General features: G+C 53.6%; 4 protein-coding genes across 4 annotated transcripts; 1 reads left to right on the plus strand and 3 right to left on the minus strand.

The window, feature by feature from the left end:
- Positions 1–853: 853 nt before the first annotated feature.
- BDP81DRAFT_120802 (uncharacterized protein) lies at positions 854–4,878 on the minus strand. Its single transcript, XM_060581605.1, has 2 exons — positions 3,873–4,878; positions 854–3,820 (listed from the first exon to the last, which is right to left on the minus strand). The coding sequence occupies exons 1-2, from the start codon at positions 4,679–4,681 to the stop codon at positions 913–915; spliced, it is 3,717 nt and encodes a 1,238-aa protein (XP_060439336.1). The 5' UTR covers positions 4,682–4,878; the 3' UTR covers positions 854–912.
- Positions 4,879–5,689: 811 nt separating this feature from the next.
- Positions 5,690–6,111, plus strand: BDP81DRAFT_331957 (CHCH domain-containing protein; the record flags this gene model as incomplete). Its single annotated transcript, XM_060585548.1, has 2 exons — positions 5,690–5,795; positions 5,945–6,111. 2 exons carry the CDS (start codon positions 5,690–5,692, stop codon positions 6,109–6,111), a joined length of 273 nt encoding a protein of 90 aa, XP_060439337.1.
- A 5,511-nt stretch (positions 6,112–11,622) lies between these two features.
- BDP81DRAFT_332264 (CDC24 calponin) lies at positions 11,623–14,880 on the minus strand (the record flags this gene model as incomplete). The annotated part of the gene is made up of 4 exons (XM_060585579.1): positions 11,623–13,112; positions 13,168–13,354; positions 13,417–14,202; positions 14,302–14,880. 4 exons carry the CDS (start codon positions 14,878–14,880, stop codon positions 11,623–11,625), a joined length of 3,042 nt encoding a protein of 1,013 aa, XP_060439338.1.
- A 182-nt stretch (positions 14,881–15,062) lies between these two features.
- Positions 15,063–16,069, minus strand: BDP81DRAFT_120824 (uncharacterized protein). The gene is made up of 2 exons (XM_060581606.1): positions 15,995–16,069; positions 15,063–15,814 (listed from the first exon to the last, which is right to left on the minus strand). Exon 2 carries the CDS (start codon positions 15,791–15,793, stop codon positions 15,245–15,247), a length of 549 nt encoding a protein of 182 aa, XP_060439339.1. The 5' UTR covers positions 15,794–15,814; positions 15,995–16,069; the 3' UTR covers positions 15,063–15,244.
- Between the last annotated feature and the right edge of the window lie 81 nt (positions 16,070–16,150).

A 16,150-nucleotide genomic window follows, 5' to 3' on the forward strand; every position in this document is an offset into this window, starting at 1 on the left:
GTTCCCTTCCCACACCACTACGGAGTACACCACCCTTCCATGTCTCTGCCAATGTGTGGCTTGCTGAGGGGTTCATCTTACAGTAGGGAACCTTGACCGTACTTGGACCAAACGACAGGTACGACAAGCCTAATAAGGACGCAGACAAGACGCCCGGATGCAGAACAATCAGACGTCCTCTCACAGGATTCGCTAGGTAATAGTCCGCATCCCGTTTTCCCACCGCTCACATCAAGTTACAGGGCATCCGCCGAGGTAACCCAGAGAGATGCGTAGAATCCAGTCCAATGGAACTTGGAACCGGCATTGCCATGCATGGCCTGCGTTGATACCCCTCTTTTTCCCCTGCACGGTAAATAGGGATCTTGACCCGTTTGGGCCCTGATCCGAGTTCCCGGTCGACGGTATCGCAGACCAGAAACCACGTTCTGAGGATGCGAGGCTGGGCGACCGTTTGCGATCGCATGTTGAATCTGTATCGAAGGTACTGATTAATATCACACAACACATAAGAAAAAGGCGCCATGCGCATCACAGACGTCCAGAACACGTGTGATTCTCGAGATATTTCAAGTTCGTTATCGTCATTCATAATGATAAAAAGTCCCATCCGCCTCTGTCCGCAACGAAGCAATGGGGTATAGAACAAGAGTCGAACAAGAATCTAAACACTCGCCTCGCCGGGCGGCCATGATGCAAACAAGCAGGTCAAAAAGAGACCAGCAAAATAGTAAATATCAAAACGATCCAAAACGATCCAAAACGCCCATAGCTATGCTTTTGCTTTTTTTTTAAGTCCGCCATGCGATGCGAATGCGGTCCGTTCCTTCCCCCGGTTCGATGCCATTCCTCCATCCTTCACAACGTCCTTCCTTCCAACAATCATGCCAGGTATCCTCACTCGTGGCACCTTCACTTCTTCGCCGTGCGAGCGCTACGCTTGGCAGGAGTACCGTTGGCACTCAGACCCAGCTCCTTCTTCGCTGCAGCAGTGGGCTTCTTCGCCTTCGAGACCTTAGCACCCTCCGTCTTGGGGGCAGTAGCCGACTTGGACTGGCTTGCCTTGGTTGCCTTGGCTGCAGTCGCTTTAGCAGGCGCGGTCTTGGTCGCAGCAGACTTGGCAGGCGCAGCCTTGGAAGTCGATGCCTTGGCGGTTGAAGCCTTAGTCGTAGCGATCTTGCTCGTAGAAGCCTTCGCCTTTCTCGCCTTTCCAACCTGCTTCTCCTCGTCGGGACTGAGCTCGGCAGAGCTGGAGCTTGCCTCGTCAGACTCGATGGGAGCGGCAGACGGATCTTCTGACTGGCTTCTAGCCAACTGAGCTGCCCACTGAACACTCTTATTGTTCTTTTTGGCAGCAGCAGCGGCCGCCCGAGTCTCTATTTTGGGCGGTGCCGTCTTGATCGCCTCGAGCATTTCCTCTGCAGAAACCGCATCTCCCTTATTGCTGCGAGTATTCTGGCGAGTCAAAGCCGCAAGATCCTTCTCTCCAGCTCTGATGCTACTCATTCCCTTGTTTCTAACTGGGATCTTCGTAACTGCTGGAGCCTCTCCACGCGCGACGGCAAGCTGGCGTCTCGTCCGCACATTCGGCACAGGAGCAACCTCATCCTCATCGGCGGACTTGTCGTTGGCCTTGTCTGTGGCCTTCTTCGCATCGGGAACGTCGGCCTTGGCTCTGCGCTGACGCTTCGGCGGCTGCGGCTTCTCTGGCGATCCCTCTCTTTCGTCAACAGCCTCGGCCTTTCGCTTGGCTTTCTTGGGGCTCGGGCTGTTAACATCGAGCGATCCAAGAGGCTGGCGTCCGGTTGAGCTGGCTGGAGATGCCCTTCTCGCAGAACGAGAACGATCTGCCGATGGCGTGATCGAGAACGCCGGTGTATCGGGCCAGATGCTTTGATTGCGCTCTGGGGTTGCAGCCATGAGGATTGGAGCGGACGCAAGAGGGTCAGGCGAAGACTGAGCAACAACGGGTTCAACGGCCGGAGTGGGAGAAAGAACAGCGGAATCGGCAGGCCCGATGAGTTCGACAGGCTCGGGATCAGCTGCCTTGGCAGCTTTCTTAGCGGCGTGCCTCGTCATGAACTCCCTAAGCATGACCAAGGAATCGTCGTCTTCCATGGCCGGGGCGGGCGCCTCTGAAGGCACCTGCGCCGCCTGCTCATCTGCTTCGACCTTGGCTTCCTCTGTTGTCTCTCCGTCATGCTCTGCTTCAGTGGCCGGGCGGATAGGTGACAACGGGGTAGAGGTGGCCGGCTCGATGGGGGAATCGACAGCATCCACGGGCTCTTCAACAGACTCTTCCATGGGCTCTTGCTCTTGGGCGAAGAGAGCAGCGTGTTCGTCCGAAACCTTAAATCGGACAATCAGACGACCTCCCTCTCTGCTGACAACGACCCTTCCGTCCATATCCGTCTTCTTTGCCTCCTCAAACACGCGAGCGAGAGATGCCAGCGCCTGAATCGGGGATCCGGCGCGGTCCTGGAAGGAGCCGAAGATGTCCGGATTCTCTCTTGCGTCGACAACGACAGGCGAAGGCGACGGGGTTCTCTCTGGGGTAGCTTGGGCAGCCGCCGCAGACGCTGAGTCAACCTCGAGGGGACTCTGCACCGCGTGGAGCTCAACCGACGAATCGGGAGCACCCACCAGCGACGCGGATGCTGGATCTTGAAGATCCAGCACCACAGGAAGCTGGGCGGGGCCGGCAGCAGGAAGAGACGCTCGGCGGAGAGGGGCGGAAAAGGAAAGACGACGGGCAGCAGGGAGTGACTTGCGCTTCTTGAAGGGTGAAGCGTCGTTCCGGTTCTTAAAGAACACCATTGGACTCGCGACTTCAACAACAGCAGCCTTGTCCTCTTGTTCGGCCTCAGTTGCCTCTTGGTTCGTCTCGGTGACGTCGAGAGTCGATAGGGATGCGGGGAGCATTTGGAAGGTGAAGCCGGGTCCAATCGGGGACGACAGAGGTGAAGGTGACCTTTCTTCAACAACAGATTGGAGTGTGGCAAGCTTGGCCTCCAGGTTGGCAGCGCCTCTAGCAAGCCTGGTCTTTCGGCTCGAGCTTGAGTGGTGTGTCGCCGTCGAAGGGAAGCGAGGGAGCTTGGCGGTCGGGCTTTGAGGCTCCTCTTCCTCTTCGATGACCGAGAAGTCGGACTCTCCAAAGATGGCAATGGGCTGCCTGACGTTGCGATGCTTGGGCTGGTCACGACCGTGTACCCTATTAGACTCGCGAATGGCAGTCTCAAGCACCCAATCAAAGCTGAGCTCTGGCATCGGGAATGCAAGAAGAGGCGCCATGATGGTGTGAGTCAACAGGCCGTTGTTATAGGCCCGCTTCTTCTCACCATCATAGTTTCTCTTCCCACAGGTTGGCGCGATGGGCTCGCCGTACTTCTCCACCTCCTCGTGGTATTGGCGGCGCTGGTCGTGAACGGAGGGGCCGGCAGGGAGCGCCTTGAGGTCGTTACGGAGGACGCGGCGAGCTTCGATCATGTTGATCACGCCGCTTTCGTCCACATCCTCCAGCCAGTACGGCGCCGAGTCGTCCTCCGCCGTGGGCTCGGCCACCCTCTGCCTCTTGCGAGGACAGATAGCGTAGAACAGACCGCCTTTCACGGCAATGTGCCGGAAATTGGCGGCGGCCTCGAGCTCTTCCACGGCGAGGGACTCGGCGACCTCTCTTGCGATGGCCTTCTCGAACACCAGGCCCCTGGCCTTTCGTTGCTTTGTGCGAGGAATACGGGCTCGCTGCCGGGCGAAGCTGGGCACTGGGGTAAGGGCTGAGGTGACGTCGAGGTCGGCGTAGGTCTCGGGGTCGAAAGGGTTACTAAGGAGCAAGTCAGTGAGGCTGCCTACATGTAGGCAGGGGTTACACATACGAGAACTCCTTCGCTGCTTCCGAAAGTTCGGTAGTGGCGAAGGTGTAGGATTGAGGCTTCTTGGGCGACGGGGCGAAGTCGGAAATCATCGTTATGTCGGCCATGGTGATGTCGAGCTTTGAAGGGGACTCGAACCCGCCAGCCTCCTCTGCATCTCTTGAGGGTGACTCCTCCTCGTCGTTCTCTTCGTCGTCTCCTTCCTCCTCTTCTGCCGGGGACTCGCTGTCAGCACGAGTCTCTGCTTGCTGTTGATTCGAGCCGGAATCACTGCGCGGAGACTGGTCGTTGGAGACGAGAGATGCTGTCGGAGAGGTAATCGACATGACTGAAAAGTCCGAGACGGCGGGCTTCGAGGGACTCGACTTTGGTGAGAAACTGCGAGCGAGCTTTGGAGTCGACGCAGTAAGGGATTGGAAACTGGCATCCGCGAAGGACACCTTCTTGGGTGATGGGGTCTTGGTTGGGCCGTCCAGCGACATCGTTGTAAGTCTTGAAGCGCCAGCCTTCAGCCTCGGGGTCTCAGCTGTGCTGAACTTCTTAACCGGCGAAGCAAGAGACATCGGGGCAAATCTAGGAGGCTGTGTTGTGGCCGCGGACATGGGCGTGGTGCCTCCCTTGGTTGGCGTGGTGAAATCGAAATCCGAGAAGGCCATATCGACATTAGCGGTAGGGTCCCGATTGAGCTCAAGGTTCGAGAAACCGGCCAAGGCCCTCTTAGGGCTGGGAGCGCGGTTGCGGGAGGAGCGCGCGGTTGGGGAGGGCGTCAAGTTGCCCGAGGGCGGGTTGAAGGTCAACTTTGGAACATTCATCGCGTGACCGTAAAGTGCCGGCGACTGCGAGACATTGACGAATGACGAGGTGAAGTGAGTTTGGGGGGATCTAGCGTGGGAGCTATGGCTTCAATGCGACGCGGCGCGGAGAAGGCTCTCGGACGTGATAGTGGGAAATAGCGGCCGCGGAGGCGCGATGCGATTTGGGGGCGGAAAAAGAGGATAAACAAAGCGCGACTGCGCAGGGGGGGGAAGATGGGATGCAGAACAACCACCGGATTGAACAGCCAGAGAACGGCTGAAAAGAATCCGATTGACACTTGTAGTGCGATGTCGACTGTGTCGTGAGTTGTTAGAGTACGGTACCTTGAATTTGGTGAGGTATCGGCTTGCGTCGCGATTGGGTTGTGGTTCCTGAACGCGGAGATTGGAGGATGGATTGGGGAAAGAAAAAAAAGGTTCAAGGTACTTCCAGGTTTCTAAATCGAGAACCGGGAAGGGAAGTAGGAAAGGGCAGATATTGCGCAGGAAGGGGACCATTAAGTGAAAATCAGTGTGGTGGGCTGGCAACGGGCAACCGCAAAAAAAGGGACGGTTCGAGGTTCGCCCTTTGTTTACATTCGAGGCGAGGCAGCCAATCGGGAGCTCCCGAGGCCATCACCACACCCAAAGTGCCGCTTGCAGTCGCGGCTCGTCCTCTGGGGGCATCCCAGGCGCGGTGTGCACGGGTGCCAGGCTGTACGCTACCGTGTCTTACCCCACCATCCAGGCGCCACACCGTGTTTTTGACCAAATAGTGATTTTACAAGGGATGGACGAGGCTGAGAGCACGTGATTGGCGAAAAAAGTTCCCTGGGGGGCTCCGCATCAAAGCTTTCGTGATGGCGTCCATTTGAAGCATCGGGGAGCTTTCTATGACGACGGACGAAGAGATCCACCACCGCCCAACTCGACGACCGAACCCGACGATCCAACGATAGGCGCATAGCTGCACGAGACAAGCCAGAGACAGCATTGACCGGTTGGAAGACATACACATCGCCCATCATGCCGAAGAAACCGATGCGTCTGCCGCCTGTCAAGGTCCTTCGCGTTCGTAACCCCAACGGCAAGACCGAGGCGCCTTGCATGCAGGTCATGACTTCAGTTCTTGGTAAGTCTTTCTGCCATGATTCCTCAATCTCTCCCTGGGACCATTTCTTCCGTCAATGGACCTGGCCTGCCCCGGTCACTTCATGGCAACTATACAGTAGCATCGACCCCCCTTACGCTCCATGGACTGACATCTCATTCTTCCTACAGCATGCTGGGCCTCAGCAGGCTACAACACCTCTGGCTGCGCCGCCCTCGAGAATGCCCTGCGCGGCTGCATGGATAAGCCCAAGGCGCCCAAGGCACCTTCGTCCACCGTCAACTACCACCTCGGCCGTATGTACGACAAGATGATACCCAACTCCAAGGGCAAGTAAAGCAGTCGGCGGGGGAGGACAAAGGTCCGAGATCGAACTTGTTGCAAATATCAGGGCGACCACTTGGACACGATTACCTACGCGAATGGCATGCTCCATGGATACGCCACCGAGAAATCACAAAGGGGGGGAGGACCGCGAAAGACGCAACCATCACCACAGCCGAACCGACCGAAGCGACAGCAGAGGGGGGACTCGGCTGATGACGGATATATGATCCGTCTGGAAGTGGTGAATTGAGCACAGCTGGGGCATACGAGATGTACAACCATACTATTACACACGGAATTAGGCGTTCAAGAGGATCGATGTTGTATACTATGTACCATACAAGGCGGAGAAAAAGACATACTCGCTACCATCACATTCAAATGCTGGAGACTTTCCTCATCTGTGATCTGATCTTGTGAATTGACAGTCTTCGGCCAGTCTTACCTCATCTCGTCGGGTAGGATTCATTCAACGAGGAGCAATGAGATATGATCAAACCCAATAGGTGAGGGATCGGATATGCATGAGTCTCCCTACTTCGCGTCTTGGAGTTTAAAATGTTATTTTCGCCACTTCGATTTTCAAGACGTAACAATTCTCGCCAGGACCTCGCAAAGCATTCAAATAGGAGAGTAGTGTGGAAAAACATATAACGTACCTGCATAGCGAGCGACGCATCATAGCGAGCGACGCACGTCCTCCCAATTCTACCCTCTTCATCTTTAGGTCACCTTTTCTCCACGTACGAACATGCAATCCTCCTCAATTGAAAGTAGAATTACCCTTGCCCTCCAAGCTATTGAAAAAGACCCGAAAATGTCTATACGAAGAGCTGCCTCTATCTATGAGGTCCCTGAATCAACCCTCCGCCACCGACGCGCTGGACGCGTCGCACGAGGTGAAACACGACCAAATTCGATGAAGATGACTATAACAGAAGAGGAGGTGATTCTTGAACGAGTTATTGACCTAATCGATCGAGGGTTCCCTCCGCGACAAGAAGACGTACGAGAAATGGCCGACCAACTCCTAAACGCACGCGATGGGACGCGTACTGGACCGCGATGGGCAGAGAACTTCGTACGACGCGTCCCTGAATTGAAAATGCGGTTTCAACGTCGAATCGACTATCAGAGGGCCTTAGCTGAGGATCCTACGATTATACAAGGCTGGTTTGCACTTGTGCGAAACACAATTGCAAAGTATGGGATACAGGATAACGATATCTATAATTTTGACGAGACTGGTTTCCTGATGGGAATGCTATCGCACGCAAAGGTTGTTACGACTTCTGACCGTAAGGGAAGGCCTCGTACGAAACAGCCTGGCAATCGAGAATGGGTTTCTGTCATTCAGGGTGTATGTGCGGATGGCTGGGCGCTGCCTCCGTACGTCATCGTAAAGGGCAAATATCACCTCCTCTCGTGGTATATTAATGGCCAATTTCCAGCCACATGGCGTATCCATCCAAGCGAAAATGGATGGACGACAAATGATATTGGCCTAGATTGGCTAAAGCACTTTAATCAGTGTACAAGGACTCGTACGAAGGGCTCTTATCGCCTCTTGATCCTTGATGGCCATAATAGCCATAAATCGACTGACTTTGACGAATACTGCAAGGAACAAAACATTATTGCTCTTTGTATGCCTCCCCATTCATCACACGAGCTTCAGCCTCTTGATGTTGGGTGCTTTAGCCCGTTAAAGTACTCGTACGGCAAGGAAATCGAGAAGATGATGCGGATACAGATTTCCCATATTACAAAGGATGACTTCTTTCCTGCCTTTAAAGCAGCATTCTTTACTTCCATGGGCGAAAATAACGTACGAGCTGGTTTTAGGCAGGCAGGCCTTGTACCTTTTAACCCTGAAGTGGTTATTTCTCGCTTGGATTTCAAGCCAAAGACGCCAACACCATCAAACTCACGGCCAAGCAGCCAAGGCTCCTGGGACCCAAGGACACCAATTACAGCACTAGAGGGCGTACGAAGTGCTACCTCCCTTAAAAGGAAGATCCAAGCACATCAAGGTAGCTCACCAACACCAATGTACGAAGTAATTGACTTCCAGGCCAGAGGTATTAGCAAGTTAGCCCATAGGCTTGCTATTATTGAGGCTGAGAACCGTAAGCTTCGTACGGGGATAGAGGTACTAAGTAAGCGCCGGAGGGCAAAAAAGACCCGGCTACGTCTTGGAGGGTCACTTAATAGTGCTGAAGCAGAGGCACTACAAGTAGAGAAGGGTGGTGTTAATGCTGGAGGAGAGAATAACCCTCAGAAGGAGGGTCGTACGGAAGGTGCTGAACCACGCGCGCGACGATGTGGTAATTGCGGGAAGCCTGGACATAACGCACGAACCTGTGAAGTGGTTTGGGATAGTAATGAGGAAGAGGGTGATATATAGTTTTAATTGATTTCGTACGTTGTGGCTAAGTTAACTTATACATAAGGTAGAAAGGTTTGAGAGAGTGCGTCGCTCGCTATGATGCGTCGCTCGCTATGCAGGTACGTTACGGATGTTCATCTACACCAAGGACCTACGTTCCATCCTTTACCTCCAGCCTCTCAACACTTAAGACGCCTAAAGCGAGGGCCTTGATACGGTTATCTAGAGTAGGCTTATGTCCAACTCATGAGTACGATATCACCGGCTCGCTTTCGACACCAGTATATCCCATGATACAAAAAGATTGCCACCGTTTCCTGCAACTTCCCTCGGGAAGCAATCAAACATATCCCTACACCAAGCTGATATCCCAAAGATAGGTTGAAGAATCGAGTAGAGAGGACTTTCTATCGAGGATTCATAGAGCAGTTCCTCCCGTCGTAAGGCTGATGTCCCCAGAGGCTTCAGCCTCCAGCCCCCTTGGTTTCCTCAATGCCATTGCTCAATGAAGTGACGAGTGTGACTGGTCCATTTCATAGACGTAGCCCTGTTCGTTTTTTTTTTCATGTACTACCATGCCTTCAATAAGTCGGTATACTCAACCAATACGAATATTCCAACCCTCGAATCAGGCCTACTTAGGTAGCTTTCTTCATAGCAAATACCAAAGCAGATTGACTCCACTTCAAACCAAGTCGAAGGGGAAAACCCCCCTCTTTCTCTGACTTACAATTGTTCCCTTTGCATAAATGTTCAAGTCCCAGGTCATGTGCAGAAAGGGTTTCTAGAGGAGATTTAAAGCATGCAATTTACTTCATGTTTGATACGCCAGCGGACTTTCGCTAGAGTATTTGGTTTATCAAGGCAAGTACTCTACCACCTCGCACACAGTCTGACCCGAACCGCCAACCTAGAGTAGACGGGGCGCTACTGTGCTGGTGGCAGCCCAAGAACAACGCTAGGGAGGGGTTTTGTATGCCCTTGGTTGCCTGCCTAGGGGAAGAAGGAAAGGAGACATGAGTAAGATAACTACCCTCCGTGCCTCCCCTGTAGGTGAGGCGAAGCCAGGGAGACGGTGAGCGCCAAATAAGAAATCAAAAGGGAACTCCTCCGTAAGGACTTGAACCAAAAATCTAAGTGATTCGGATGAGTATTTGAAGAGACCGAGATCCACACTCGTGTCTTCCCCATGAACCCCTCGACTAACTTCACCCGAATCACTCAAGTGACGGGAACGAAGGGGGAAGGAGCCAAGTACTCTCTCACCCTCCACAGAAGTCCGGGTTGATAGAGGGGCGCGAGATTCGATTCCAGGGAAGGGCGTGAAGTGTGTGTTAAGTATCCCCCCTCCTTCCTTTCCAAGTAATATTTTCGGCGCTTTGAATATGTTGGACTTGTATGGTGTAAAAGGCAACGAGCCCACTGTTCCTCGAGCTACGCTCATCTATCGTTCAGTCTCTTGCTCTATTTCTATGCGGAAGGGGCGCTTCTCCTTCGCTCCTGCAACCACGAGATGTATAAATAAATACGAATGATTATCAGACTCATTTGGCCACGACGGCGATTATAAAAAGCTATTGCAGAAACGTTTGGGTTTAAGCATAAAGGGAAACGGTGCTGATAATGGTCCCGTCTAATTCAAGACTTCCATCCACCCATTTCCAATCCCCTTCTCATCCCCCCTCTGCCTCTAGATCTAATGATACCTTACTCCAGCTCTCGTTTGATTTGATAAACATGTGAACAAGGCCATTATATATACATTGCTCTCACTTTCTCCATTGCGTTTCACAGCCACAAACAATGATGAGCCGAGGAAAACCTACACATAGCCCGGTGGCGCATGCAGAACACTTTGAAGCCGAGAGATTATGGATAACTAACCCACGCAAAAGACGTATAAAAACATGTCGTGCGCGTAGTAGGATAGGAGCCCACAACTCATCCACATTACCAGTTAATCAAGAAAAGAAAAAGAGGAAAATAACAGAGAAGGAAGGCTAGCCAAGAGCAAGAATGTCTTACTACCTCATTCTTCCGATAATCCTGCAATGCAAACCATCTTAAATAACAAAGCCCATAATCCCGTGCTCACCACCATCCTCCTCTTCGCATGGTTACGACACCGTCAATGAAGCCACCAGCACAACGAGGTTTGGTTCACTACCTGACTGGGGGTTGCCAAGCACGCTACGCAAAAGCAACGGATACCAGCTTCTTGGTCCTCGCTCGTCTCGAATCCAGGTACGGCCTCTTTCTAGAATCGCTGAAGCTGGCAATCATGAAAAATTCCAATAATCGCACCTCATAAGTTGCACATCCCACATTTCAAACACACAGGACAAGCACACACACATCACCTAGCATGGGACACAAGATGTCATCGTGAAGGAACAGTAACGCCTGTTCATTGTTCGAATAACCTTTAGCTAGCGCCAGTCAAGAACCTGATCCCATATTGTAGCGAGCGACATGGCAGGCATTCTCATCCCCCCGACTGATGGCGTCTCAAGTTGCCCTTCAGCCAAAAACCCACCCAACCCTTTAGGCAAAGCCAGATATCAAAATTCGTCCCCCATCATCAAAGTCGTAACGATCGAAAGTAGGTTAGTCATCCCAGAAAGAGTAAACAACCAAGAGAAGAAGTGGAAGTGAAATGATTGGGCCCTGGGTGTATCTGCTCCCGTCGAGTTCGATATTGAAGAACCCCGGTGAGGCATATGCAAGTACCACCCAGAGTCGCCAATGGTAGTTGATGTGAAGTATTTCCAAAAAGAAGAAAAAGAGCGTCCCGGTGAATGAGTGCCTTTGAAGACAACCCCTGCGTAAGGGATCGTGTCCTTGGGCGGCAAATGTGTGGCCATGAGGGAACCGTCTAAATTCTCGTGCGCGCGAGTCCGAATGCTTCATAACCGCAAATGGCTGCCGCTACGAACCTCGTGATGTATGGTAGTCTAGCAGCCACCTGCTAGTTGATGCGATGCTGAGAGGTATAAAAATGAGGTGAAACAATCTGCTCCGGACGCCATGTGTATGCAAAGAAATGCCCCCCGGTGGGTATATGGGTATGATGCGCCTGGGAAGGTCCCAAAGTTCTCCCAAAAGACCTACTTCGACATAGAAATGAGGCGCTTAGGCCGTTTCCCCAACGCAAAACAGCTCGATCTCGCCGACTCCTCCTGGTGCAGTAGCGCGAGCTCCCTCGCGCCATTCGATAAAGGCGATTTGAATGTCATCATCACTAGCAATAGTGACAAAGTCGCCATCCTCGTCCTGGTATCGGAGCTTAAGCATGCCCTTGCTGATGCTGCTGTTGGTGAAACGCGCAAGTTTAGCGTCGATCCGGTCAATCAAAGACTGGTATGTGATGTTGAATGCGACAACCAGGGTGACGTAGTTGCCGCTGTCGACAAAGTTCACCTTGACCTTTAACTGCGTAGGAATCGGTAGATCGGGGCTAGCAAGCGGGTTTGACTGAGATCCGCTGATCCCGCCAGTGCCAAGAGGAGGAGACAACATCGCATTCATAGACGCAGCCGCGTCGATGCTGAGCTGCCGGTCATGGACAGAATTTGGCGTTCCCTGGCGGGGGTAGATTGGCTGAGCGGGGAACTGTGACATGGTACCACCGTAGCTTCCAGATTGCTGGTGACCGTACTGACGTTCTCGCTGGGCGCCCGGACTCTGCGTGTTTGACCTGATGGGAACATCATTGACTCTGGGCGAACCAGTCTGGGACCGCGGGATGTTCTGGTCGTGGGCTGGGTGCAGGTGCGCCGGGATGCCAGGCACCGCCGGAACAGGAGTGCCTCCTTGAGTGCGACGAATGTTTCCGGGGGCATTGATATCAGGTGTGCTGTACGATCTGCTGCGCTGCTGCTGTGCCGCACTCTGGCTGTTGGAGGCCATTGCCGGCAACGAAGGTCCGCGAGGATTCCTGTGCTGCGAAGAACCGTCTCGTGAAGGAGCTCTAGGCATCGCGGGGGCCGTGTATCTCTGATTGGGATCCTCCCATCCGGGCTGAGGGGTCAGCGACTTGGGAAATTGGTATCCTGGATTAGGAAACATGTTGCTGGCGGTGCTCGTGCGCGAGGAAACAGGCGAATCGGCTACGGGTGAAAAGTAAGAGTCGCCGCCACGGGCCCCGGGTGAGGAGGCGTCCGGAGCAGGCACCTGGGTTGTAAGGCTGAGAGGCGCTGGTGGTTGCGGGAGAGGGAATCTAGGAGGCGGAGCCCTCACCATGCCGGCAAGGCTCTCATTAGTTGCGGCGCGTTGCCGCAGGCTTGTGCTCGATGCATTGCGAGGCAACATGCTGCCTCCTGTCGACTGAGTCGGCATAGGAAACTGAGCAGGGGCAGAGGCGGGTGGCCACAGTTCCTCGTCATCGTCATCGTCTTGCTGGTTGAGATACGGGTTCTCGAGCTTGCCAGCGTTTTCGCGGGTCCAGGCAAAGTCGGGTGCTGCTGAATCGGGACTCGTAGCAGATTTGTTGGGCGTGCTCTCCTTACGTTGCGCCTCAAGGGCGACTGCCCATTTCTTCATCTGCTCCTCGTTTGTGTATTTGATCATGAAGTTCTCCACGCCAGGATCACCTTTCCACCAGATTTGGACAATGTAGGATCCTGTGGCTTGGTCAGCGATCGAGAGTTCAGGTATAGGATTAATGCCACTGCATACCAGGCTTTGCGAGGGAGACGATGTCAGTTACGTTCGTCATGAAGATCCTGCCCTTTAACTGGAGTCTCGCATTCTTGTTCCTGATCTTGGGTCCGGTAGATCTAGTCTTATCCTTCTTGTCCCTGCTCTTGTTCGCTGAAATTTCCTTGCAGCAGAGTAGTATGCATTCAAAGAGGTAAATCTCGTACTATTAAAATTAGCGTTTGATCCTGATTGGGGACTGCTCCTTCGAGGGAGGGCAATACTTACGTCCTTTTCTTGCTCGCTCTTTCCGGTCACGACAGTGTAAACACCATGCATCAGCAACCTGCCAAATTGTTCCACGCGGTGATTCTTCCAGTCGTCGACACGGTTTCGCAAGTCGTCCAGAGCCTCGTCCAAGAGATCCCGGTTGACTTCTTCGTTAGCCTTTGAGAGAACTCGTTCTGCGGACTCGATACCGCCTGCCAGGTCGGCCTTGATATCCTCATCCTCGCTCTTTTTCATCAAGTCCTTCAACAATAGAGGGTACTTGACGAGTCTCTGCATGGGCTTGAGGAGGAAGCCATCCAAGGTGTTGAAGTCTGCAGCCACAGGATGCCCACTAGCCTTGATCTGGTCAAAAACTTGGTTGGCCACTTGTGCTGCTTTGCGCTGGTTGGCGATGAAGGGACGGTAAATGTCGAATGCATCTTCATATGTGACGAATGGAGCACCCCAATGCTGTACGGTCTTGGGCATGGAGTTTGTCGTCTCTACACGGATCAAGAACCGGCGCTGGAAATCGAGGATGGCGTTGATGTTGAGGAAGATCTGATGAATGGTGTCGCCAGTGATGATTCCTTTGGTCTCCAAACTACTCTTGAGGTCGTAGAGGTTCTCCAAATCTTGCACATATTTCCGCTCCGTGTCCACCAGTTCCTTCACGATATGATCCCGGTAGCTCAGCTTGGAGCCTGGTTCTAGTGGAAGGTCGTCTTCGGGGTAAGGCTGGAGCTGCAAGAGGAGACCCCGTTGCTCAGCGATGTCGAGGACATAATTGACGACTTGAGTGGTCTAAGACGAGGTTAGTTTGGCTCATTCTCAATTTACATGGTCAATGGCGATTAAAGGCCGAGGTCACCATGTCGGAGGGGTAGCAGCCGTTTCGCATACCTTGACAAAACCGGTCGTGTCATTTCCTAGTACGTCGCTGATGACGAAGCATTCCGCCGACGGAATACCCAAGTCCTTTAGGCACGCCTGAATGAATTTGAAGAGGGCGATTTTTGCCTTTTTGCTGTCGCTTGCGGTGGCATTCGCGCCTTCGATCTCGAGGGGCTTCTCTGGTTGCAGGGCGTTGTAGATGTCGAGTAGCGGGTAGCCGGTGCGGAACAGGGCCCACAGTGATTCGACAGGGTCGTTGGGGTCGAGCTCTTGCAGATAGGGGTCGAAGCCAGGTACTTGTGATAATCGCAGCTTCAACGACATGCAAATCTGGTAAAGGGATCGCGAGGCATCGGCCTTTTGGTTGATGATGTTGGCCGTGGCCTGGACGGGACCTCCATTTTGCGGGGGCGTCACCGTGGATGCGCTATTGAAGGAGGCGAGAGAGCCGGAGGATGTGTACGCTGTCGAGCCGGAAAGCTGGCTGGCGCGGGGCGCATTACTCATGGTAGTGGGTAGGCCGCCAATTCCGTTGGATTGCTGGAATACAGGAGCCGTTTGTGTTCTGAGGAGAGGAGCATGAGCCATGACGTCCTAACCCATCCGGTGAATGGAGGGGAGAGGATGTAAGAACACGATGGTCGACGACGACGACGACGAGGACGGTCGAGGATCGTGCGAGGGCCGAGGGGCGAGGCGGTGGAGGCTCGATGAAGCGATTGCTGGCCCTGTGTCTATGTCGAAGACAGGGTCACGTCATTCGGCACCGGGGTTCTCGAGAGTCGGTCTGGTCGAGTGGACTCGGGATCAGGAGTATCGGTGGTTGGGCGGAGTAGGAGAAGCGACAATGTAGCGGTGGGCGTCGGGAAGGTTCTCGTCGTCGGAAAAGGGTGTGTTTGTTCTTGGAGGGCGAAAATGAGAACAAGGGGTTCGAGCAGTGGGCGTTCGGACTCTAGTATTTCCCCCCCTTGTGGTGATCGAGTAGCCCCCTCAGTGTGTTTTGCTTTGGCTTGGAACAGGCGGATGGCGAGGAGGAATAGGGATCTCTTCGCGTACGGGGTGTGCGTGTGCGTGTGCGAGAGAGAGAGAGAGAGTGAGAGAGAGTACTGCGTATGTGTGTGTGAGACAGAAGTGCCGGCGCCGAGAGTCGGTGGAGGAGGGAGGTTGGGCTGGTCGGGCGGGTCTGTTTTTCGAGTCGACGAGTCGAAGTTGCGGAGCGGTGCGGAGCGATGCGGGCTATCGGGGCGAAACGAGTTGCCTTTTTGACCCCTGTCCGGTCCTTGATTCTCCTATTAGGTGTCGCTAGTAGTGGGCGATAGCGTATATCTCGAACAGGCTTCGTGGGCCAAGAGCGAGTTGTTGCGAACTGGACGTGGTTTAGACTGACTTGGAGGTGTCGGTTGAGAAGTGTTGCCAACGAAGGATTGCAAGTCGAGGTTGGAGTTGTCGCTGAATTTGGGGACGCTGTTGCAGGACGCAGGCTGATGCAGTTGGCGTGCATGAGGGTGTGTCTTGATTCAACCTGGAGGGAAGGGGGGGGCTGGGTTAGGTACCAAGTCCAAGTGTATCCGTAGGGAAGCAGGGGAGAAGTAAAGCCAAAGTAAAGGTGGTAAGGCGAGAGGCACAGGCACAGGCAAGCTGCAAAGGCAAAGATAGAGGGGGGAGAGGCCGAGAGGAACGGGAGAGGGAGAGAGATACCTACTGTGTAAGGTAAGGTAGTGAGATGATGATTGCACTATCCGTACGGATACAGAGTGCGGAAGCGCCTGAGTCTCTGAGATGGACAGGATGGACGGGGGGGGCTTGGTTGCTTCAACTAGCTTGGGAAGGGTCAGGCCAGCCAGTTCGGGTTTCCAGT

The sequence above is a fragment of the Colletotrichum phormii genome, assembly GCF_030913505.1.
Source record: "Colletotrichum phormii strain CBS 102054 chromosome Unknown BDP81scaffold_29, whole genome shotgun sequence".
In the NCBI taxonomy this organism is placed as follows: Eukaryota; Fungi; Ascomycota; class Sordariomycetes; order Glomerellales; family Glomerellaceae; genus Colletotrichum; species Colletotrichum phormii.

What these genes read in the sequence shown, in the direction of transcription:
- BDP81DRAFT_120824 (XM_060581606.1), bottom strand. Translation starts at nt 15,793, where the DNA reads ATGCACGCCAACTGCATCAGCCTGCGTCCTGCAACAGCGTCCCCAAAT.
- BDP81DRAFT_120802 (XM_060581605.1), bottom strand. Translation starts at nt 4,681, where the DNA reads ATGAATGTTCCAAAGTTGACCTTCAACCCGCCCTCGGGCAACTTGACG. An exon ending in GAAGCAGCGAAGGAGTTCTC is followed by an intron (nt 3,821 to 3,872) that starts GTATGTGTAACC and finishes CTTGCTCCTTAG; the next exon opens with TAACCCTTTCGACCCCGAGA.